At 44.2% G+C, this 26,098-nt stretch overlaps 1 protein-coding gene across 1 annotated transcript in view; it reads left to right on the forward strand.

The window, feature by feature from the left end:
* RELN (reelin) overlaps positions 1 to 26,098 on the forward strand; it is a 368,099-nt gene that overhangs the window by 85,494 nt on the left and 256,507 nt on the right. Inside the window, exon 5 of the mRNA XM_038740909.1 lies at positions 25,667 to 25,737. Within this exon, the coding sequence (XP_038596837.1) occupies positions 25,667 to 25,737 (71 nt within the window). The remainder of the gene's footprint in view (positions 1 to 25,666; positions 25,738 to 26,098) is intronic.

Genomic DNA, 26,098 nt, shown 5'->3' on the forward strand with positions numbered 1-26,098 from the left:
TGGAAGACCCAAATTGCACTTTTCAAGCCACTTCAGGCTCTGTTGATCAATCAGTCATATTCATTGAGCACTTATTATGTGCAGAAACTGTACTAAGAGCTAGGAAGAGTACAATACAACAGAATTAGCAGACACCAGAAATATTCCTGTAGTTATGGGGAAGGGAAAACTCTTGCTGCTGCTTCCCACTCATTACAGGGAGAATTACTCCCTAACCTGGAATTCCAAGTAGACTGGCAGGAAACCTGCCCACATTTCCAGCCCCACTCCCTTGCTGGGAAAGACTTAAGGAACTCCTGAGATTCTGGTAAATTCGGTATATTCTTGAATTGCAATTCCCATTCCTCTTTGAGGCCGGTTGTAAGAGTTGGCAACTACATTAACGCTGCCAGTGAACCTGTAATATCATAGTGAACAGCCAAGAAGAAGCACAGAGCCTGTCATTTCTAAGTCTGGTCACCCCCTTCCAAACCCCAGAGTTGGAATTATGGAAAAGAAGGACCCGAATTGGAGGCAATTACACAGTGTTGGGTATGTGTTCTTCCCACTACGGAAAAGGCAACATACTAGCTGAGTGAAAAACCACTCCGCTAAATAGTCACTTGGTCCAGTCTGTTTACTGCCTTTCTTGGTTAAAAATAATCACCGTGAGCCAGAGTTGAGACCGTTTATTAAAAGAGAAGGCTGGCCTCAAGGCAGTTGTTGCTGGTACATAAAATGCATTAATTAAAATAATATGTTGACTCCGGAATGCTCTCCGATTTTAATTCGTTTGTTCCAGGTCTGAATCATCATGTCGACAAGGCAGCTGGTTTGAATTCTAGTGTAGTGAAAGGCTATTATGTCTGCGGTTTGACTTTTGAATTGCAGAGCCATTAGTACTGGCGAACCTCACCAAGCTGGAAGACTTGGCGGTTATCTAAACTTCTTGAGTCCAAGTATAAGTCAGTCAATCAGTTCTATTTATTGATCACCTACTGTGTGCAGAGCACTGTACTAAGCACTTAGGAGAGTATGAAATGACAATATAACTGACATGTTCCCTGCTCACAACGAGATTAGAGTCTAGAGGGGGAGACAGACATTAGGATAAATAAATTCAGAAATAATCCTTGGTCACTTCTTGAAGTTGAAGAGAAACTGGTGGCACAGTGGCATTGTGGAAGGGGAGAGGGGGAGGTATTTATCATCCCACTTGGGTTTGACAGGGCCACAGCCAGAACCATCAAAGGATTTGAGGCCCTGACTCCAAAGAAAATGAAATGCGCTGTTAGGAACCCCATTATTCAGTGGGGTTCAGTATGTGACTCAAAGAAAGTTGTAATGCCCTTTTTTTTAGCCTGCCTTTGAAATGTGTATGATTGGGTATTTAACAACTTCAGCCGAGTTTTTGAGGGGATTTACTGATGCTCATAAAGCTCTTTAAAATTCTTCCATGAATTAAATGGTTGAAGTGCAACGCAGCATGCATCTGAAGGATTAGGTTTCCATACACTGGACAGAACTTTTTGAAGCCAAGCCTACAGCTGATCGATGTAACAAATGAAACATCAGAACCTTCTCTGTGGGGTGTCAAGATTATAAAGGGCGATTGAGAACTGAAAGGGTTGTGTTAAGTCTGATGATGATTTTCTAGACTGAGAAGCACTGAGGGGCTCAATGGAAAGAGCATGAGCTTGGGAGTCAGAGGTCATGGGTTCTAATTCCAGCTCCACCACTTATCAGCTGTGTGACTTTGGGCAGGTCACACTTCACTTCTCTGTGCCTCAGTTACCTCATCTGTAAAATGGGGATTAAGACTGTGAGCCCCATGTGGGACAACCTGATTACCTTGTCGTCGCCACCCCCACCCCCAGCACTTACAACAGTGCTTGGCACATAGTAAGCACTTAACAAATGCCATCGTTATTAATATTATTAGACCGTTAAATCATTATCTTTACACTTTAAGCTCATTGTGGGCAGAGAATGTGTATATTTATCATTATAGTGTACGCTCCCTATACAGTGCTTCGTACAGTGCTTTTCACACAATAAGTGCTCAATAAATATGATTTAATAAATGAAAAAATAAATTAAGGTCCTTTGGGGCAAAGACCATGTCTTTTGTTTCTGGCACTTAGTACAATGCTCTGCCCACAGTGTGCGCTCAATAAGTATTTTTGAAAGATTATTTGATGGGTCTTAAAATGAAGAGAGGGTTCCCCAAGTAAAGAAAGCAGCCGGCCTTTTGCGATAGGAGGGACATCGATGAATTGATTCAGGTTGCCAAGGGGAAAAGAGGGAGACTGGGTTTGGATCTTTGATACTTTTTAAAGACCATTTCTCCCAAAAGAGTCATCACAAAGCGGTAATCTGAAATTGATGGATAGTTCATCTTAAAAATGGAAGGCTCCTGCACATTTGATAGGCTTGAAGTATTACGGATGTGGAATTTGTAGAGCCGTGGAGTGTAACACTCAGATGACTTCAGTTTTGGGTGGGGGAAATTCTACTCTGCCTAGAGAATTCACTGGTGGAGTCAAGTTTCGGTGTACATTTCTGGAAACCCTAACAAAACAAAAAATGCACAACCACACTGGTCTGCTCTTCAAGCATCTGAAATAAGGTTCATGAGTATCTCATGACACAGTAATCATCAGCCTATTCCACATCTTCAGATAAAGGAGCCCAAATTTGGTGCTTACACACATTATTTTGGCTTTTTAGGGTATTAGTGTTTCAGTGAGCAAATAAATTGCTCCCCGGGGAAGCCTGAAATGCTGGCTTGTAAATCGTTAGGGAAAATTGGAAATGTTGCATTTCGCGGGAGCAATTTCATGCCCTCTGAGCCCCACATTTTCTGTCATAGATCTAGTCATGCAGTTCTTTTGTCCTGATCCCCATTTCTAGCGGGAGACAAAGAGTTCAAGGACTGAGTGGAGTCTGTTCTGTAATTCCCAGAATACCCAGGATTGCTGGAAGGGAAGCATTAGTCGGTGTCAGACCGCTTTGGTCTTTCTTCATGTCCCTCAGTGTTTCACTGCTGGAGAAATGGCCACCAGTCTTGGAAATTATTCATTCGATTAATCGGTGGTATCGATTGAGTGCTTCCTGTTTTCAGAGAGCCCTGTACTAAGGGCTTGGGGGAGTGCAATACAACAGATATGGTAATCATGCTCTGTAACCCCAAGGAGCTTACAGTCTACAGGGGGAGAGAAACAGGCCTGAAAATAAATTAGAAATTGGGAAAATGGCTGGGTGTAAGGAAAAGTACAAGTACTGCCGAACTGACGGTGGGATGGATATCAAGGGCATAGGAGACACAGAAGGGAGAGGGAGTGGGGGAAATTATAGCTTAATCAGGGAGGAGATGTGATTTTTAGTAGGCTTATGAAGGTGAAGAGAGCGCAAAGGGAAATGGAGCCTGGCTGACTTCGAGACCTTCGATTCATGTGCCTTTTGACACAGTGACCAGGCACAGGGAAACTCTTTGTGTGCCTGCTTTCTTTTGGGGGGCAGGGATGTGGTCCACGTGGGCGTGTAACAGGCAACCCTACTAAGCGCTTGGAAGAGTACGGTACAATAGAGTTGGTAGTCATGATCCCTGCCCACAAACAGCTTGCCACCTAATGGGTGAGACAGACATTAAAATGAATTGCAATTAGGGGAAGCAACAGAGTATAAGGAGCTGTACACCAAGACTTTGGGGGTGAGGTGCATGTAAAAGTACTAGAGGGTATAAACGCAGGTGCCATTGGTGACGCAGAAGGGAGAATAAAACGGGGAAACTAGAGGTTAGTCAGAAGAAAATGAGACAACCTCACCTTCATATAGTTTAATGCTATAAATAAGCTTGATCTGGGATCTCGGGAAGGCTGCAGGGGCTGTTTGATCAACGTGAAGATGTACGACGTGGTAAACAGAAGTGAGTTGAAAATAGAATTCAATCTGGTGAGTTAGTACAGGAACGTGTTTTTAAGACTGACTTCCAAATGCAGCTCCTGTCCAGGTCCATTTTGCTTAGGAGTTGGACTTGGTCCTGGGAGCTGCCGTGGTATTAGTAGCGTTTATTGTGTAGCATTAATTGTTATGGTGGACTCTACCAGGTGCTTGGGAATTACAGAATTAAGAATTGCCATGATCCTTGCCCTCATGGACCTTCCACTCTAATGGAGGAGATGAACCAGAAATATGGACAACTAGAGTAGAGCAAGAAGACTGGACCTGAACGGAAAGTGGCCACTGTTGGCCCAGACATCCAGGCTAAAATGACATCATGTGCGTTGTGCTGGCCACAAGCGCAGTGTGATGATGCCTTGAACGTCATTTTTGTTTCTTCATGGTATTGTAGGGCTTACTGTGTACCAGGCACTAAACAAAACACTGGGGTAGATATGTAGTTGTATTTATGTGTTGACCTGTGTGCATATATATATATCATCAATCATATTTATTGAGTGCTTACTGTGTGTATATATATATATATACTGTATACATATATATATGTGTGTATATATATATACACACACACACATATATATATATATATACAGCGTGTATATATACAGGATTAGAACGCATCTCCTTCTGAGAAGCAGCGTGGCTTAGTGGAAAGAGCACGGGCTTGGGAGTCAGAGGTTGTGGGTTCTAATTCTGTCTCCGCCACTTGTCAGCTGTGTGACTTTGTACAAGTCACTTCACTTCTCTGTGCCTCAGTTCCCTCATCTGTAAAATGGGGATTAAGCCTGTGAGCCCCACACGGGACAACCTGATCACCTTGTATCTACCCCAGTGCTTAGAACAGTGCTTGGCACATAGTAAGCGCTTAACAAATACCATAATTATTATTGTTATTGTTATTCTGACTCCCAGGCCTACATTGCTCATATTTCAGCAGTTTCATCTGAACCCAACTGAACTTGTTGGTTCCGAGTTGTGAAAATGGGCAGTAACCAAGGTTGAGTGATACTCAGGCATTGGAAATAAAGATACCTGACAAAGCCACTATGGGCAGGAAATGTGACAACCAACTCTGTCATTTTGTACTCTCCCAAGTGCTTAGTATGGTGCTCTGCACACAGGAAGCGCTCGGTAAATACCGTGGAGAAGGTTAGTTTGGGAGAAAGAGAGTGAAGCAGGAAAAAAAGAGAGCTGATGAGTGTGAGAGAGCTGATAGCACTCAATAAATACGATTGATTGATTGATTGATAGACTGCTTTAAAGCCAGTGGTCAGAAATTTCTGCTTGATGTGGTGAGGAACGGGTAATCCTCGGAGATCTTTGAGGAGTGAAGAAGTGTGCAGAGTGACGTTTGAGAAAAGTGATCCAGACCAGAGAGGGGAGAAGCAGGGGACAGGAAGACCTATATCTGGGCATTGTTGTGGAGGAAAAATGACTAATAACGATATCGGGAATGTCGTGAAACTGTCTCACTGCTCCGAAGGTGTACATCTGTCTACCCTTCTAGGCTGTAAGCTTGTTTTGGGCAGGAAATGTGTCTACCATCTTACATTGTTATATTGAACTCTCCCAAATGCTAAGTAAAATGTTCTGCGCACAATAAGTGCTCAATGAAATGATTGATCAATTGTCTTCCCTTCTCTTTCCTCTTCTCCCTGGCTTCCATTCTTGTCTGGCACGTCAGTCAGACCTTAGCCCTCCCAACATTCAAAACCCTTCTAAAATCCCACCTCCTCCAGTGAGCCTTCCCCGATTCATTTGCCATCAATGGAGGCATATAATTGTCTCCACACGTTTCTAGGCCTGATGAATTTATTCCCTCCTTCACACTCACAGTCAATTTATTTTGACAGCATTGTCAATATTTTCTGTTTGTCTTCCCCATTAGAGTATAACTGTTTGTGGGCAGGGAATGTGTCACTCCATTTTTCTGCATTTCCCAAGCATCTAGTACAGTGCCAAGTAGGAGTTCAATAAATGTAGCTACTTGTACTATTTACTACAACTGTTACTACTCTAGGTATGGCTTTGGCTTTTTCTCTGGGGATCTCTGGAACAGAGGGTATCTCTGGTTTCATCTTTCTTCCCTCCCACAGAGTCCTTGACTCTTGGAAGCCCCACTCAGTTTGTCCTGCACTTAAAATGAAAAGTTGACATTTGTACTTTTTTTCTTTTTAGTGATGCTCGTTAAGGGCTTACTATGTGCCAACCACTGTTCTTAACGTTGGGGCATATACAGGTTAATCAGGTTGGACTTGGTCCCTGTCCCATATGGGGCTCACAGTCCAAGTAGGAAGGAGTAGGATTTAATCCCCATTTTACAGAGGGAGTAACTGAGGCACAGAGAAGTGAAGTGACTTGCCCGAGGTCACACAGCAGACATGTGGCAGAGTGGGGATTAGAACCCAGGTCATCTGACTCCCTGGTTTGTGCTCTGTCCACTAGGCCACACTGCTTCCCATTTCCCTATTCTATTTATTTTATTTTGCTATTCTATTTATTTTATTTTGTCTATTCTATTTCTTTTATTTTGTCTATTCTATTTCTTTTATTTTGTCTATTCTATTTCTTTTATTTTGTTAGTATGTTTGGTTTTGTTCTCTGTCTCCCCCTTTTAGACTGTGACCCCACTGTTGGGTAGGGACTGTCTCTATATGTTGCCAAGTTGTACTTCCCAAGTGCTTAGTACAGTGCTCTGCACACAGTAAGCGCTCAATAAATACGATTGATTGATTGATTGATTGATTCCCTCTCTGCTAAGTCTTTGAGGTAGGACACAGATGGGGGGTTTTCCCACATCACAGCAACCTAACAACCACCCTCACCACTTACATATAGGTTGATATTTAGAGGGTTTGTATCTGTCAACCTAGCTTACCTCCACTGTGCTCTCCTCTGGGCCTAGTATGGTGTTTGCACACATTAGTTTCTCACTGATGGATTGAGTAATGGACTGGTTGTTTGATCCTACTTTATGCAGTCTGCCACTTGGAAGTGGCTCCTTATTGATCGGCTTGGGTCAGCATTTGTCCAAGCTTCAGGACGGTCAGTGTTGAGCGCCTATTAATGTCTGTCTCCCCTCTGGACTGTAAGCTCATTGTGGGCAAGGAGAGTGTCTACTGACTCTGTTATATATTGTACTCTCCCAAGTGCGTAGTACAGTGCTCTACACACAGTAAACGCTCAATCAATACCATTGACTGATTAATATCTGGAATGTTGAGGATACAGGGATGTCTCCCATATTACCAACACAAATGGCTTCTCACCTGGATCCATCAGTTGGAAACTCATAAGGAGGACTATATGTAACCATAAAGCTATGAGATTGGATAGCAAAGTGGAGCGCAGAGATGCAGGGGTGCATGTTTGTTTTTGTGGTGTTTGTGTGTGCGTGTGTGTGTGTGTGAGTGTGTGTGTGTATGAGGCGAAACTCCGGTCAGAAACTGAGGCAGAAGTCTGGAACAGCCTACTATTACCAGAATCGATTTCCCCATTTTGAGAAGCTATAAAAGAAAATTATTTTCTTCCTCCACATTTCTCACGCATGCAAAAATAGATGTGACAAACCTGTCTGAAAAACAGGAGGGCAACCCTCACCTTCTTTTCCCTCCACCGCCACCCTCTATCCCTATACACACACACCTCTAGCCCTTGCGAGAATTTATGGGACTTGAGTAATGTAATAGCAGGATGATTTGTTGCAGTTCTGGCTTAGACTTCTCTCGGAAGACTAGCACATCTTTCCCGGGATGATGGATTAAGGCCCCCTTGAGCCTGAGAGGAAACAAAAAGGAATCACTTCTGCTGGTCACTCCTTCAGACCGCTGAGCTGCTTTCAAAAGGACTTTTCAGAAATGAAAATGACTAGGAATTCCAGAGAGCTGATATTAGGTTTTGGTTTCCCACCAGAAATACCCCATTATTTTTGCCGTCATTTTCACCATCAACAACCTCACTTTACCTCTCTGCTTTCCCCACCACTGTACCCCAACTTTCTCTCTTCGTTCCACCCAAGTCAGCCTCGAAACTGTACCTCACTCTCACTGCTTGCACCTCTGATTCTTCCCCTCGCTTTGGACCTCCCTCCCTTCCTAATCAAAGCAGCATGACCTAATCTAAGCAGCGTGGTCTAGTGGAAAGAGCACAGGCCTGAAAATCAGACGTCCTGGGTTCTAATCCCGGCTCCGCCTCTTGACTGCTGTGTGACCTTGGGCAAGTCATTTCAGTTCTGCATGCCTCGGTTGCCTCACCTGTAAAATGGGGATTAAGACTGTGAGCCCTATTTGGGACAGGGACTGTGTCCAACCTGACTATATCTACTCCAGCGCTTAGAACACTGCCTGTCACATAGTAAGTGATTAACAAATACTATTAAAAGAAAAAATGTAAAATCCAAAGCCGGTCTTCATCCCCTTTGTCAGCTCCCACGAACTGGAGGCCAGAGATTTCACTGCACATGGCCCAAGCCCTAATCAAGACCAAAAACGTGCCGGGTAAAGCTCACCAAGTGCTTATCAGCCACAGAGTTTATGGAAAGGATTATGAATAACAAGAACAAATGACTTAAGAGGCCCTTATTTACCCATTCCAAAGAGCAATGCCCCAAGCATTCTGAAACAGTATACGGAAGATAAACAGTAGAATCCCTTCCAATTAGTATCACCCACTGTGTACTGTAAAGCAACAGAAGGGACTCCGGCTGCTTTTCCAATTGTGATTTTTTTGAACTTAAGCAAATAGGAAATATGGATGTGGATTTAAGCCTCATAAAGCCTGTCTTCTAAACCCGCGCAGAGGCATTAATTCTCTTATTTGAGCCGGCGGGCTTATTTGCTAAATGCAAAGACGATTCCAGAAGGGCTTTTCTGACTTTGAGGATAAAAGCAAGCCTGCCCTTTCATTCCGGTGACTGCCAGCTTCATTTCTGCATCCGCAATAGCTGTTTGGTTCCAACCCAAAAAGTGGCCATGCAGTACTTCTGTGTCTGTGGATCAGAATTAGATGAAAAATTGCCGTATCTCATCTCCAGAGCTATTTGCGGTGCATTTTATAGCCCTCAAGATGCCTTTTGTAATGTGTGATAACAGGCCCAACCGAAGCCTCTGCCCAGAAAGAGATTACTTTAATTATGGACTCAATGTCCTATTTTCCGCAAGTGATCCCCAGAGAGACTTCGGGGAAGAGGGCTGTTGTGATGCACATCATCACCTACAAGTCAAACACAAAGAGGCTGTAAAAGCGAGGCAGGAGTGGCTGAAAATCTCTCCAGAAATACGCCCTGTGGTACCTGTTAAACACTCACTATAGGCCAAGGACTGTACTAAGCACTGGGGTAGAAGATCACAATCTAAGTAGGAGGGAGAACAGATTTTGAATCCCCATTTTGCAGATGAGGGAACTGAGGCACAGAGAAGTGAAGCGACCTGCCCAAGGTCGCTCAGCAGACAAGTGGCGGAACCAGGATTTGGAATTGGGTCTCTGATTCCTAGGCCCATGCTCTTTCCACTAGGCAACGCAGCATTCTTCCAGGGGTGTGTTTTTAATTATACGTGCACCTGTTAAGCACACTTCCCTTGGCAAATTACACTTGGACAAGAGAATCTTGAATCTGACTCGAAAACAAAAGTCAGGAAATAATGTCTCTATATCCCCATCCAACTGTGGTTTTGGGTTTGGGAAAGGCCACTTCGAGTCGGAAGGATTTGTGCTTTTCTTTCACATATATTTTTTTTAAGTCTTTATCCTCTGCTAAAGTAATGGTGTTGGAAGAGTGAAGCTAAGCGGTTTTCTTGTCAGCCGCTGCTCACATCAAGTGCCTTGTCATTAAGAATTCATTTTCCGTTCCGTTTAATGGCACTGATTTTTACTGAATTCATTTAGTATTAATGCGGGTGTCATGGGTATTTCCACGGAAATTCCTTGTAATGTAGCATTGACTTAACGTTATTAACAGGTACTTAAAGTAAATGGTTGCTCTGTCCTTATTAATTTCAGAATTAGACCCCTTGATCAATGGCTTTTTGAGAGAGTGTATTTCCTTCAGGAGCCCAAAACCAGCCAGCTGTGGGTACCTGAAACTTAATAATAATGATGGTATTTGTTAAGCGCTTATTATGTGCCGAGCACTGTTCTAAGCGCTGGGGTACATACAGGGTAATCAGCTTGTCCCATGTGGGGCTCACAGTCTTAATCCCCATTTCACAGATGATGAGACTGAGGCATAGAGAAGTGAAGTGACTTGCCCAAGGTCACACAGCAGACAAGTGGCGGAGGCAGGATTAGAACCCATGTCCTCTGACTCCCAAGCCTAGGTTCTTGCCACTAAGCCACACTGTTTCTCCTGGATGTTGATCTAAAACAACTACAGTTTAAGCATCTCTAGCATCTATAAAAGCAGTGAAAAAGAATAGAAAAATATTTGAAGATATTTATTTTAGATTTCTAAGGGGAAATTCAAGCAATCTGGCTCACAGGGGGAAGGGGAAATTGTGAACAAGAGAGGAATGTTCCATAGTGGGCGGTTTTTGAGCATTGGGAAAGCAGTGTGGTCTAGTGGAAAGAGCAAGATTTGGGGATCAGAGGACCTGGGTTCTGGTCCTGGCTCTGTCCCTCGTCTGCTGTGTGACTTTGGGCAAGTCACTTTACTTCTCTGTGCCTCAGATTCCTCATCTGTAAAATGGGAATTAAATCATACTCCCTCCTATTGGGAATATGAGCCCTGTGTGGGACAGGGACTGTGTCCAATCTGATAATCTTGTATCTGCCCCAGCACATAGAACAGTGCATGGCACAGAGTAAGTGCTTAGCAAGTATTATTATTATCGTTATTATTATTATTAGCATCTTATACCACCCAAATGACATTCCTTCCCTCCCATTACCAGCAGAATTCACCCTGACTGCTTGAGAAAACTGTCTTTGAAGTGTTAAGTCATTTTCTTGATGTTCCAGATGTTTGAGGAAAAGCCTCTGCGGAATTCTGACTAAATCACCCTCTCCCTGCTAGTAACTCTCAGCAGGCTTGGAAACAGATCTGCATAGGACTTCCTCGAAAGTCAGAATTAAGAGCAGAGAATTAAGAACAAATTGGCAAGTTATCCATTTTTTGAAGGACCTCATCTTTCATAGGAGAAACTGTGTTAAATAGGTCAGTTGATCAAAGGTATTTATTGAGTACGTATTTTGTGACGAGCACTGTACTGAGCATTAGGGAGGGTACAGTACAGTGGTAGGCATGACCTCTGCTCTCAAGGAGCTTACAGTCTAATGGGGAAACAGACATTAACATGACTTACAGGTATGGGAAGTAACAGAATATAAGGTTATGTACGTAATACTACTACTAGTAATAATAATCAGGGTATTTGTTAAGTTCTTCCTGTATGCTAAGCACTTTACTTAGTGAGAAGCAGCGTGGCTCAGTGGAAAGAGCCTGGGCTTTGGAGTCAGATGTCATGGGTTCAAATCCCGGCTCTGCCAACTTTCAGCTGGGTGACTTTGGGCAAGTCACTTAACTTCTCTGTGCCTCAGTTACCTCATCTGTAAAATGGGGATCAAAACTGTGAGCCCCCCTCCACCCCCCCGGGACAACCTGATCACCGTGTAACCTCCCCAGTGCTTAGAACAGTGCTTTGCACATAGTAAGCGCTTAACAAATACCATTATTATTATTATTATTATTATTATTGTTATTATTGTTATTATTTACTAATTGCTGGGGCAGGTACAAGATAATAAGGGGACACAGTCCCTGTCCCACATGGGTCTCCACAATCTAAGTAGGAGGGAGAACAGGGATTGGAATCCCATTTTACAGTTGAGGAAACTGAGGCCCAGAGAAGTTAAATGACTTGCCCAAGGTCACACAGCAGGCAAGTGGCAGAGCTGTGATTAGAACCCAGTCCCCTGATCTTTCCACTAGGTCATGCTTCTCATAATTAGCACATAAGTGCTGTGGGGATGAAGGTAGGGGAAGTACCTAAGTGTGCCTTCTCTGTGCCTCAGTTACCTCGTCTGTAAAATGGGGATTGAGACTGTGAGCCCCACGTGGGACAGGGACTGTGTCCAACCCAATTTGCTTGTATCCACCTCGTTGCTTAGTACAGTGCCTGGCACATAGGGGATTGAGACTGTGAGCCCCATGTGGGACAGGGACTGTGTCCAACCCAGTTTGCTCGGTGCTTGGTACAGTGGCTGGCACAGAGTAAGTGCTTAACAAATTTCATTATCATCATTATTATTAATTATTATTATTAGGAGAGGTGAGAACGAGAGACTGGTGTTGGAGGAGCAGAGTGTGTAGGCTGGGTGGTAGTGGGAGAAGGGCAAGGATACACAGAGCAGGAGAGAGCTGATGTTGTATCTTGAACCCGATGGTGAGGAGCCCCTTCTAGACTGTGAGCCCATTGTTGGGTAGGGACCGTCTCTATATGTTGCCAGCTTGTCCTTCCAAAGTGCTTAGTACAGTGCTCTGCACACAGTAAGCGCTCAATAAATACAATTGAATGAATGAATGAGTTTCTACTCGAAATGCAGATGGATAGGCAAGCACATCATAGTAGAGAAGCAGCGTGGCTCAGTGGAAAGAGCGCGGGCTTTGGAGTCAGAGGTCTTGGGTTCAAATCCCGGCTCCACCAATTGTCAGCTGTGTGACTTTGGGCAAGTCACTTAACTTCTCTGTGCCTCAGTTCCCACACCTGTAAAATGGGGACTAAGACTGTGAGCCCCCCGAGGGACAACCTGATCATCTTGTAACCTCCCCAGCTTTTAGAACAGTGCTTCGCACATAGTAAGTGCTTAATAAATGCCATTATTATTATATTAGTCAGTGGTAGGATCAATACCAGGCCCAACAGAGGGCAGGGGTTCAAATCCCGGCTCTGCCAATTGTCAGCTGTGTGACTTTGGGCAAGTCACCATACTTCTCTGTGCCTCAGTGACCTCATCTGTAAAATGGGGATTAAGACTGTGAGCCCCCTGTGGGACAACCTGATTGCCTTGTATCCCCCCCAGCGCTTAGAAAAGTGCTTTGCACATAGTAAGCGCTTAGTAAATACCATTATTATTATTATGTCCTTTCCACTAGGTCACGCTGCTTCTAATAACATAATGATTATGGTATTTGTTAAGCACTTATTATGTGCCAGGCACTGTACTAAGCTCTGGGGTAGGGTGGGGTGGTTCCTACCCACAACAAGCTCGTGGCTGGCACATAGTAAACATTTTACAAATGCTATTTTTTTTTTTTTAAAAGTTGAATTTCAGCTATCTGTATCCTCCTTAATGGGTTTTGCTCTTATTTAATATTGCACTCTGTCACCTTAGAGCGTGAGTGTTGTGTTCTTGCACAGACTGTTTCTTCTGGCATGTTTTGCTCTAACCAAAAAGGCTTGCATTGGGTGCCCATCCATCTCTATATCAAACAGGATGGAGAAGCATCATGGCCTTGTGGAAAGAGCAAGGGACTATGGGGACCTGGGTTCCAATCCTGACTGCCACTTGTCTGCCGTGTCACGTTGGGCTAGCCACTTAATTTATCTGTGCCCCGTTATCTCATCTCTAAAATGGGGATTTAGACTGTGAAGCCTATTTGGGGCATGGACTGTATCCAACCTGATTAATTCGCATCTACCACAGCGCTTAGTACAATGCTTGGCACATGACGCTCAACAAGTACCATAAAATAAAAAAAGGAATACCCATATTTGTTTTGGGCTCAGTTATTTCCGAAAATGATATAGAAATGAGTCCTGATCATGTATGAAATCAACCACCGCCCGGACGAAGGTCTTTAGCTGAATTTTCACCCGCCTTCCTCTGCTAATGTGGCTGAATCTGAGCCTAAGAATACTTATCTGGATGCAAGAGAGATCGGAGCTGCCATTTGCAAAGTGCTGCCCCTATTTCTGGAGAGGCTTTATAGGAAGACAACTTGTTGTCCGCCCCGTTTATCGGACCCGCAGTCTCACACGCGCTTCCTCAGAAATCTCCGCTCCAGTTGGTCGGGATGTGGGCATTACCCCGCAGTGGTCGAGACTGACTGAGAGCCCCAAAAGGTTAATTGGTTATGTCTCTCATTAGGGAGAGGGCTTCTAGCCAGTTATCCTAGGCACCGGGGTTTAGGTAGACTTACTTAACATCCTCATTAGTGACCCAAACGAGGGGAAACCCTGCTCTTTAATTACATTCTCAGATCACGCTAATTGGGAAGGTGGTACAGGCCAGCAACCAGGGCCAAAAGTCCCTAGAGAAGGAAATAATGAAATGAAATTCTGTCGCAGAAATACAAGATAATGGATTGGGGTGGGGGTGATGAGGGGTAGGGGAGAGGAAGGGGAGTAATCTGAAGCTCAGCTATTTGCTGAAATCCAACTGCAAGGTGATAACGGCAAGCAGCTTGGGTCAACGGGGAGGGATTAGCGAATTGGATCTGGCCACAGAGAGTGGCAGCGAGGCTTTAAGAACAGAAAGCCTGAATAACGGAGCGAGAGATGAAATGCTGTTTTTGCCCATCTTCCAACCGCCCCAGAGTGTTGCCTTCTGCTTTGAGCGCCTCCCTGCTAGATCCCATGCTTTGAGAGAGTCTGGAAAATCCAAAGATAGAACAATAGGCAAGCTATTTGAGTTAATGGTCCAGACCTAGGAAGGCAGTGGAGATAACAAGTAACTCTTTTCCATTTCCTGTTACTGAAGGGAACCTAGGGCAGTTCAGACCACTGAGAAAAGGCCTTTAAAAAAGGCCAGATAAAACATTGCACAATTACCCATCATATCTGCCCATCCGTCATCATAGTTGCATAATAAGGTTGCTGTCTTCATATCGCTCAACCAACCAATGATATTTATTGAGCACCTACTGTGAGCAGAGCGCTGTTCTAAGAGTCCAGGGACCAGACCAGTGCAGTGTGAAAGTTCCTAAAAATTCATTAATAATTATGGTACTTGTTAAGCATTATGTGCCAAGCGCTGTTTTAAGTGCTGGGGTAGATACAAGCTAATCAGGCTGGACACAGTCCCTATCACACAAAGGGCCCACTCTCTTAATCCCCATTTTTTACAGGTGAGGTAACTGAGGCCCAGAAAAGTGAGGTGACTTGCCCAAGATCACACAGCAGACTTATGGTGGAGCCAGAATTAGAACCCAGGTCCTCCCGACTCCCAAGGCCCCTGCTCTATCCACTAAGCCACCGCCTATACATAAATAAATTACAGATTCATTCATTTGAATTTACTGAGCACTTTCTGTGTGCAGAGCACTGTTCTAAGCACTTGGGAGAGTACACTAAAACAGTAAGCAGACACATTCCCTGCCCTCAGTGAGCACAGAGGCTAGAGGGAGAGCTTATAGGTACCCAAGTGCTTTCCCCTTGATGTGCATTGTTGTTTGAGGAATAAATGCATCTGAATGCTTAGCAACAAGACCCTGAAATCCAGTATCATCTCTACATTCTTCAAACACACACCCCAACAGCCCTGGGGTCCTCACAATTTGGTACAAGGAGAGGGAATTCAAGTGCAGCAATTCTGTAAATCCATTTTGACTGAATATTAGAAAGCGGGTGCAGGTTAGATGCTCTGTAGTCAAGTGGATTCACTTATTTTAAATGGAGTCATTTATGTTCGAAAAGGACAACTCCGAAGAGATTTCATCCTTTTCCCACCCGTTTCCTTTGATTAAATAATTTTCATGCCCGATCTTGCCCGTCTCCGACATTATATTGAAGTGGAAGTTTTTCACGATCTGACTTACATGGAGTGTGAACATCTTAGCACACCTTGCAGTGAATTAATGACTTGTTATTTATGGCTGACGCACCCTGTTGGGGTGATTTATGTGGCCCGGCTAGGCTCTGGTCGTTATTTTGCATTCTCTGTGCTAGATGTGTCATCAATATCATTAAACGAATTCCCAGTGACACAACTCTGCTACTGTAGCTTTTGATTTAAGGGAGAAGAGAACATAAATCAGGAGCTATGTTTAATTCATGAGGTGGCCCCGATCTCTCACGGAGGTGGGGGTCAGGTTTGGGGATGTCACAGATCTGGTTTACGGTTCTTCTTCTGATTGCACTCACTCTCTCCACCCGTCTTTCTGTTCCAGGTAGAAATAAATCACAGAGTTTGTCAAGTGAATGCAATTGGTTTTTATTTATTTAGGACCGACTTGTAGCCGTGATGAACCCATACACTTGAGCGCGGTTTAATGAAGGCACCGGGATGTGCAATCTGGGATTTCAACCCACCTTCCACACAGATAACCGGCAAAAAAAACCAAAAGCAAAAACAGGCTAGGATGACAGGTTTCAAAAAGGAACCCCACTAATTGGACATTGGAGTTGATGATAACGTGACTCTGAGCAGTTTTTCAAAATGTCCCCTCTCGATAATGACCGTATAAAGCCAGAGTGGTCTCTGAGGGGAAAGGGGCCCCCGGAGAGCCATTTCACAGGGCTCTCGAGGCGCCTGGCGCCAATGTCGATGAATTCCTCCCAGAAGCCGGGGACTATGAAGAAAAATGAGCAAGATTCATTAATTCAATCGTATTTCCTGAGCGCTTACTATGTGCAAAGCACTGTACTATGCGCTTGCGAGAGTACAATACAGCAATAAATAGACACATTCCCTGCCCACAACAAAATGGTGCCTGACTGCCAGCTCCACCATTGGACTGGTAAGAAGAGCCCGGGTCCACGCCAAGTTGAAACCCTCGAGGAAAACTGGCTCAGCCAGAAAGCACAAGGGATTATTGTGATGGTTGTTGATCACCGCCATGATAATTAATTATTCTTGGGCCAAACGCAGGGTGTTTGGCCACTGAGTCCAGGAGTGTGAGAGGGACAATGGCCCACCCCTCCCTGACTGTTTTCCAGGCCTCGGCGATTTGCTTCATTAACCGTGACACACTCGCTGATGCTGTAAATGACTCCAGTAAGGGAGGAGAGAGAGACGGGAGCACCATCTTGTGAGCCTCCTGGTACCGTTTGATCAGATACAGTTTATATTGCCACTTTTCCCTCTTTTCCCGTACACAAACTGTCAGGAACGAGAATGGATGCACTTTCTGAGATCCCAGCGGCCGATCCGGGAAAAGGAGAGACAGACATTTGGCACGTACAAGCCCAGTAATGCATGGGGTAGTATTTTGCCATCTATGTAAGAAATGCAGAAGCGATAGCCCTTGAGAAGACTGAAGATACCAATCTTGAGGCACCAGGTGAGAGAGAACTCTAGAAAAGGCATTTGTCAGAGAAGGAAAGTGTCAGGAAAAGCAAGGATGTGATACTTGGGTGTTTGAACCTGTAAAAAAGGATTTTGAATGATTGTCATCATCATCATCACTCATTGTGGGCAGGGAATGTGTCTGTTTTTATATTGTATTCTCCCAAGGGCTTCGTGTAGTGATCACAATAAGTGCTCAATAAATACGATTGAATGAACGAATGAATGAATGAAGTATTTAGCTAGCTATTATTTTCATGACAGCATTTATTAAGCGCTTACTATGTGCACAGCACTGTTGTAAGCGCTGGGGAGGTTGCAAGGTGATCAGGTTGTCCCACGGAGGTGCAGAGCTCTGTACTGAATGCCTACGCTAGGCAGAATACTATACATGGCATCTATTGGGGGATAATCAATCAGTGGTATTTATTGAGCACTCACTGTGTGCAGAGCTCTGTACTAAGCGCTTGGGATAATTGGTACAATACAGTAGAGTTGGTCAGTATGATCCGTGCCCTCAAGGAGCTTACAGTTAATCAATGTCAGTTTAGTTAGGGAGACTAGTGTTAAATTACAGGTAGGGGAAGCAGGTTATGCTGTCGGGACGGGTACGACGTGAGTATCAAATTGGGCAGGAGGTAGAGATCCAAGCGCAGAGCGACACAAAAGGGAGGGAGAATAAGGAGGGGAAATGATGAGTCAAGGAAGGCGTTTTGGAGAACATGAGATTTTAATTAGGCTTTGAACGTGGGGATAGTGGTGGTCTGGCCTGTATGGAGGAGGAAAGAGGCAGGAAAGAGGCCAGGGACAAGATTTTGATGTCGAAAGAGGTAACTGAGGCACAGAGAAGCTAAGTGGTTTGCCCAAAGTCGCACAGCTGACAAGTGGCGGAGCCAGGATTAGAACCCACGACCTCTGACTCCGAAGCCCATGCTTTTTCCACTAAGCCACGCTGCTTCGCCACTAAGCACATGTCTACATGATCTCTGCCCACAGGGAGCTTTTAGTTTAGAGAGGGAGACAGAGGGGAAATGTCAGGTAAAAGGATATGTGCATAAGTGCTATGGGGCTGAGAGTAGAGTGGCTAAGAAGTGCTTAAAAGGCACGGAGCCAAGTGTAAGGGCAGCGCTAAAGGAGGGAGCGAGAGTAGGGGAAATGAGGGCGAATTTGGGAAAGATCTCTCAGAGGAGATGTGATTTTTAGGAGAACACGGAAGACGGGGAGAGTGATGGTCTGTTGGATATGAAGGGAAAGGGAGTTCCAGCCCGAGGGAGGATGTGAGCGAGGGATTGATGACAAAACAGACGAGATGGAGGTACAGTGAGTAGGTGGGCATTAGGGGAGCAAAGTGTGTGTAGGCCGGGTTGCAGCAGATGATCAAAGACGCAAGGTAGGATGGGGAGAGCTGAGTGAGTGCCTTAAAGAGGATGATAAGCAGTGTCAATTTAATGCTCTTCACAACAGAGAATGCTAAAGATGAGGTTTGCAAGGTGACTTTTAAGGTTTAAGACTGTCAGGGCTAGGCTAAGAATTTGATTATCCAAAATCAGGCAGTGTGGACTGCTTGAAAATATTTTAAGCTGGGAAATAGGGTTTAGTGTAAGGTAACACCCCAAACGAATGCACATAAATCTCCCTTAACTTCTTCTTTTTATGGTATTTAATAATAATGATAATAATGGTATTTAAGTGCTTACCATGTGCAAAGCACAAGTTGATGACATTGTCCCACGTGGAGCTCACAGTTTTAATCCCCATTTTACAGATGAGGTAACTGAGGCACAGAGAAGTTAAGTGGCTTGCCCAATGTCACACAGCTGACAAGTGGCAGAGCCGGGATTCGAACCCATGACCTCTGACTCCCAAGCCCGGGCTCTTTCCACTGAGCTACGCTGCTTCTCTGCACTTAGTATGTGCCAGTTCCTGTGCCACATGGGGCTTCCAGTTCATTCATTCATTCAGTCATATTTATTGAGCGCTTACTGTGTGCAGAGCACTGTACTAAGCGCTTGGGAAGTACAAGTTGGCAACATATAGAGACGGTCTCTACCCAGCAACGGGATCACAGTCTAGAGGTTTTTCCAGTTGTAATTCCCACTTCACAGATGAGGTAACTGAGGCACAGAGAAATTAAGCATCTTGCCCAAGGTTACACAGCAGACAAGTGGGACGGCCGGGATTAGAACCCAGATCCCTCTGACTCCCACTCCCGGGCTCTATCCACTAGATCATGCAACTTCCCTGATTGGGAGCATCTAAAGAATAGAGGACATGAGGCAGCCACCGTCAATATTAGGGCATCAGGATTCAAGGTACTCTTTTCTAGCACAAGGGCGATGTTGCAGGGTTTTTTTTAGGCTACGCCTTGATTCTCTAATTTACATTAGCCATTCCCAAGGTATTGACAGTAATTAACTCTGAGAACAGTGTGGTTGCTCTCTTACAGAAAAGAATTACAACGTGACAACGTGTTTTTCTCCCCATTAACGGTAATCAGAGCATCAGGCCACAAGCGAAGGCATTACTGAGTCAGAACTCACCCAAGAAGCAGCATGCTGGAGAGGCAGCATGGCCTAGTGAAAAGAGCACAGGCCCGCTGTGTGACCTTGGGCGAGTCACTTAACTTCTCTGGGCCTATTCACCCTCCTGTTTAGACTGTGAGCCCCATGTGGGACAGGGACCGTGTCCAGCCTAATTCATTTGTAGCTACTACAGCGCTTAGAACAGTGCTTGACAGACAGGAAGAGCTTAAGAAATGCCAGAAGAATTAAAAAGATTGTTTCTGACGGCGGCAGCCGGGTGTTTGTCCACGCCCAAGCCGGACGGAAATAAAATCTCAATTAAGAGAACGATTTGGAGATAATGGTACCTCACTGATCTATCTAAAGGAAATAAAATATCCCCTTGCCAAGAAGTCTTTTCCCTCAAGTACAGTCCCCGAGGAAATCCACTTTAGTCTTTTGGCTGGTTCACCTGCGTGTGCACTGTAGAGACACAGAGGTACAGCAGCGTGGCTCAGTGGAAAGAGAGTCAGAGGTCATGGGTTCAAATCCAGGCTCCACCAATTATCAGCTGTGTGACTTTGGGCCAGTTACTTAACCTCTCTGTGCCTCAATTCCCTCATCTGGAAAATGGGGATTAAGACTGTGAGCCCCACGTGGGACAACCTGACCACCTTGTATCCCTGCAGCACTTTGCACATAGTAAGCGCTTAACAAATGCCATCATTATTATTACAGAGGTTCAGAGGTCCAGGGACATAGAGGTAGAGAGGGCCAGAGGGCTGAAGGTATGGAGATATAATGATGATGATGATAATGGTATTTGTTAAGCGCTTACTATGTGCAAAGCACTGGGGGGGATACAAGGTGATCAGGTTGTCCCACGTAGGGCTCACAGTCTTAATCCCCATTTTACAGATGAGGTAACTGAGGCTCAGAGAAGTTAAGTGACTTACCCAAGGTCACACAGCAGACATGTGGCAAAGCCGGGATTCGAACCCATGACCCCTGACTCCAAAGCCCATGCTCTTTCCACTGAGCCAATAATGCTGCCTTAAAGTTATCCTCAGACAAGGCCAAGATGGAATTTGTGAACAGACCTGCCAATTTTAGAAGGGACCACAGAGAAACAATTAAAATTGATCTCTTTCTCATTACTTTTACGTTTAAGGGGATAAGGGTGGGAATTGTGTTTGCTCATTCCTAGATATGTAAATAATTATTTGTGGGCTGGTTCAGGAAAATACCCTTCTTCAGTGACTGAAGATAGAGTTTTCTGGTATCACTGAATTTGGATTTCATCATCATCATCATCAATCGTATTTATTGAGCACTTGCTGTGTGCAGAGCACTGTACTAAGTGCTTGGGAAGTACAAATTGGCAACATATAGAGACAGTCCCTACCCAACAGTGGGCTCACAGTCTAAAAGGGGGAGACAGAGAACAAAACCAAACATACTAACAAAATAAAATAAATAGAATAGATATGTACAAGTAAAATAAATAAATAAATAAATAAGGTAACAAATATGTACAAACATATATACTTATATACAGGTGCTGTGGGGAAGCGAAGGAGGTAAGATGGGGGGGATGGAGAGGGGGACGAGGGGGAGAGGAGGAGGAGAAGAGGGTTTACTGTCTACAGAGTATTGTACTGAGCACTTGGAAGGGTACTGTACAACAGAGTGGGTAGACACGTGCCCTGCCTGCAAGAAGCTTAAAGTCTGTAAGACCTGAACCTGTACTTTCTAACAAATACTGGTTGTTCCAGAAGCAGGTCAGAGAATGTAGGGTTCAAGGCATCTGGGCAGTTGCCCCGGTTGCCATGTTAGGTGATCACATGGGTCACTGGAAATAATAATAATTCATTCAATTGTATTTATTGAGTACTTACTGTGTGCAGAGCACTGTACTAAGCGCTTGGGAAGTACAGGTCAGCATAATAATAATAATAATTGTGGTATTTGTTAAATGCTTAGTATGTGCTAGGCGCTTTATTAAGTGCTGGGTAGGATACAAGCAAATTGGGTAGACACAGTCCCTGCCCCACACTGGGCTCTCAGTCTCAAACCCCTTTTACAGATGAGGTAATCAATCAATCAATCAATCAATCGTATTTATTGAGCACTTACTATGTGCAGAGCACTGTACTAAGCGCTTGGGAAGTACAAGTTGGCAACATCTAGAGACGGTCCCTACCCAACAGTGGGCTCACAGTCTAAAAGGGGGAGGCAGAGAACAAAACAAAACATATTAACAAAATAAAATAAATAGAATAGATATATACAAGTAAAATAAATAGAGTAATGCATACGTACATATATACAGGTGCTGTGGGGAAGGGAAGGAGGCAAGGCAGGGGGGATGGAGAGCGGGAGAGGAAAGAGGGGACTCATTCTGGGAAGGCCTCCTGGAGGAGGTGAGCTCTCAGTAGGGCCTTGAAGGGAGGAAGAGAGCTAGCTTGGCGGATGTGGGGAGGTAACTGTGGCCCGGAGATGATGATGGGTGCACAAGCATTCTTTGTCCCATCAGTGAAGCAAAAATCCAAAGATGGAAGACACAGTGCGCTGCACATAGTTAGCGCTCAATAAATACGATTGATTGATCACCAAGTGCCCCTCTGTATAATGAACTGTATTGGTAGAGTAACTGGCACAGTGGATAGAGCATGGGCATGGGAGTCCGAAGGTCATGGGTTCTGAGAAGCAGCGTGGCTCAGTGGAAAGAACGTGGGCTTTGGAGTCAGAGGTCATGGGTTCAAATCCCGGCTCCGCCAATTGTCAGCTGGGTGACTTTGGGCAAGTCACTTCTCTGGGCCTCAGTTCCCTCATCTGGAAAATGAGGATTAAGACTGTGAGCCCCCCGTGGGACAACCGGATCACTTTGTAACCTCCCCAGCACTTAGAACAGTGCTTTGCACATAGTAAGCGCTTAATAAATGCCATTATTATTATTATTATTATTATTATTATTATTATTCTAATCCTGGCTCCACCACTTGTCTGCTGTGTGACCTGGGGCAAGTCACTTCACTTCCTTGTGCCTCAGTTCCCTCATCTGTAAAATGGAGATTGAGATAGTAAATCCCACATGGGACAGGGACTGTGTCCAACTCGATTTGCTTGTATCCACCCCAGTGCTTAGTACACTGCCTGGAACATAACAGGTGCTTAACAAGTACCACAATTATCATTATTATTAACTTAGGGGGGAAAAAGCACAGTTCCTTCCCTCAAAGAACTTACAGGCAAGCAAATTTTACCACATAGTACCTCTGTAAGAGTAAATATCACTTTGTTTACGTTTCTGGTAGTTTGGTAAAAGAGAGAAACCAGAATATTTACCGCACAAAAGATGTCAGAGGTGGGCATATTTCACAGCTTTTTAACCCTGTTACAGTGTCCCTAGCAACCTAGTAATGCTGTTTGACCAAATAAACAATTGTAAATACAATATCTACAAGTGAGAGTCAAGCCCCAGTCCCTGTCGACCTCCCAAGTCCGTTTTCCAAAATGAATTCAACCAAGTTCCTGAAAGCATTCTAGCAGTGGTTTATACAGGATTCATTTGATGATTACTTTTGAAAGCCCATAGTTTTGAAACTCATCAACCAACAAGAAAATTTCTATATGGGTCGTGATTTGTTTTAAACAGGAATTAAACGATCCCAGTTGCTTTCTGATGACACACAGTGTTCTAATTTGGCCTTGATTGTTATTTTAGAAAATACAGTCTAATATATTCCTTGAGCACTTTGTTACTTTAATCACTCCGATTCCCAACATTATTCCGGGGATGGTTTCTTCCATCTTTGTATGTTTGCTTCACTGGTGGAACAAAGAACCTTTGTGCATCCATCTAAAGAAAAATCTGTTCTAGAGAATCACTGTTCTTCTTATTCCAAGCTGACTCCCACCAGTGGTGAATTTTATCCATGGGTGTGGCGAAGTGATTCACCCAAGCAGTAGCAAAGTGGTGGAGCTGGGATTAATCAGTCAATCGTATTTATTAAGTGCTTACTGTTTGCAGAGCACTCTCCTGAGAGTTTGGGAGAGTACACTATAACAATAAACAGACACATTCCCTGCCCACAACGAGTTTACAGTCCAGAGGAAACCCAGGTCCTTAATCCTGCAAAAGCAGCATCGTGTAGTGGCTAGAGCACAGGCCTGGGATCAGAAGGTTGTGGGTTTTAATTCCACCTCTGCCACTTGTCTGCTGTGTGACCTTGGACAAGTCACTTCACTTTTCTGGGCCACAGTTACCTCATCTGTAAAACGGAGATTGCGACTGTGAGCCCAATGTGGTACAGGGACCGTATCCAACCCAATTTGCTTGTATCCGTCCTGGCACTTAGCGTTTAACAAATGCCACAATTATTTGGGTATTTAACCTACAGATTAATCCGTTAATAGTTCCCAGGCCTCATAAGAAATGTCTGCCTATTTCATTCTTAAAAAGAGATTAGAAATTGTTTATCTGTTTCTAATTATTTTAGACCTAGAATACAACACATTTCCAAGGGCTAATACTCAATCTGGAAAGTATGAATTATTTCTTTCCCTCTGAGGAATCATAGCCCATCAAACCATTTAATTGAGGGTTTCATTTTCAAACAACTGGGAGGCAAAACTCCCCTTAGAAATGACCGTCAGACCCAGCAGGAAAGCTTGTTTCTCTGGAGATGGTGTTGATTTTGAGGATGAGTAGAGTGGATTTCCTCTGTAAGGAACCCTGTGCTTCCTGCTAATGAGAGAGCAGTGACTTCCTTCCTTTTGATTCCATGTGCAAGCCCTTGAAATGCGCCTTTCGCCAAGTGAAAGCCATGCTTATTTTTTTTATGGTATTTGTTCAGCGCTTACTATGTGCCAGGCACTGTACTAAGAGCCAAGGTAGATTCAAGCTAAACGGATTGAACACAGTCCGTGTCCCACATGGGGTTCTCAGTCTTAGTCCCCATTTTACAGATGAGGTGACTGAGGCTCAGAGGAGTTAAGTGATTTGCCCAAGGTCACCCAGCAGGTGTGGACTTTTTCAGGAGAAGCCTTGAGGCATCTCCTCCTTACTTCTTACATCGAAGGACCCAGACATTCCCATTCTAAGCCTTCATCTCCTCTTCTCCCACTCGTTTCTGTGTCACCCTGGCACTTTGCTCCCTTGATTCACTGCTCAGCCCCCCAATACTTTTATACTTATTCATAATTTATTCATTTATATTAATGTCTGTCTCCCCCTCTGGATTATAAACTTGTTGTGGGCAGGTAGTGGGTCTGTCTACCAACTCTGTTATGTTGTACCCTCTCAAATGCTTAGTACAGTGCTCTGCACACAGCAAGCACTCAATAAATACAACTGATTGATTGACCTTATCCAGCAAGCCATTCCCATCTTTGGCTACTAGAGTATAGTTGTCTCTCTTTCCCTTTTGTTATTAATAATGGTAATAATTCCATTATTATTATTATAATGGTAATAATGGTAATCATATTTCCCCCTTTTAGACTGTGAGCCCACTGTTGGGTAGGGACTGTCTCTATATGTTGCCAACTTGTACTTCCCAAGCACTTAGGCACACAGTAAGCGCTCAATAAATACGATTGATTGATTGATTGATTAATAATAATAATTGTAGTCTTTGTTAAGCTCTTACTATGTGCCAGGCACAGTACTAAGCTCTGGAGTAGATACAAGTAAATTGGGTTGGACGCAGTCCCTGTCCCACATGGGGCTCACAATCGTAATCCCCATTTTACAGATGAGATAACTGAGCCACAGAGAAGTTGCCCAGGGTCACACAGCAGAAAAGTTACGGAGCCGGGATTGGAACCCAGGTACTTCTGACTCCCAGGACCGTGCTGTATCCACTAGCCCACCCTGCTTCTCAATTTGCTTGTTGTTTTTTATTTTAAACAGACTTTCTTCTCAGAACTTGCTGAGCCCAATAAGTCTCAAATGAGTGTGTGGTTCACCTAACCCATTCCTCTCTTTCTATTTCCAGGGCAACAGCAACTCACAGAGGCCAAATTATATTCAAGGATGCCCTAGCCCAGCAGCTGTGTGAGCAAGGAGGTAAGAACTATTGTATGCCCATGATGCTAGGGCAGGTTTTGCAGCTATCCAGATTATTCAGTCTCTACAACAGCGGCCAGTGTCTGAAAGAGTGTCAGTAAATACTGAGATGGAAGGAAAAAGAAACTTTGACTCAGTTTCTTTCACTCTACCGTGGAGCCTTCCTGACAGCTCATACCTTGTGTTGCTTTTAATGGAGGACTACAAAGATGAAGACTTTCATTTTATGGTATTTTGTTAAGCACTTACTTTGTGCCAGGCACTAGGGTAGATACAAGTTAATCAGGTTGGACACAGTCCATGTCTCAAATGGAACTCGCAGTCTTAATGCCCATTTTACAGATGAGGGAACTAAGGCACA

This window comes from Tachyglossus aculeatus (assembly GCF_015852505.1).
Source record: "Tachyglossus aculeatus isolate mTacAcu1 chromosome 12 unlocalized genomic scaffold, mTacAcu1.pri SUPER_6_unloc_1, whole genome shotgun sequence".
NCBI lineage: Eukaryota > Metazoa > Chordata > Mammalia > Monotremata > Tachyglossidae > Tachyglossus > Tachyglossus aculeatus.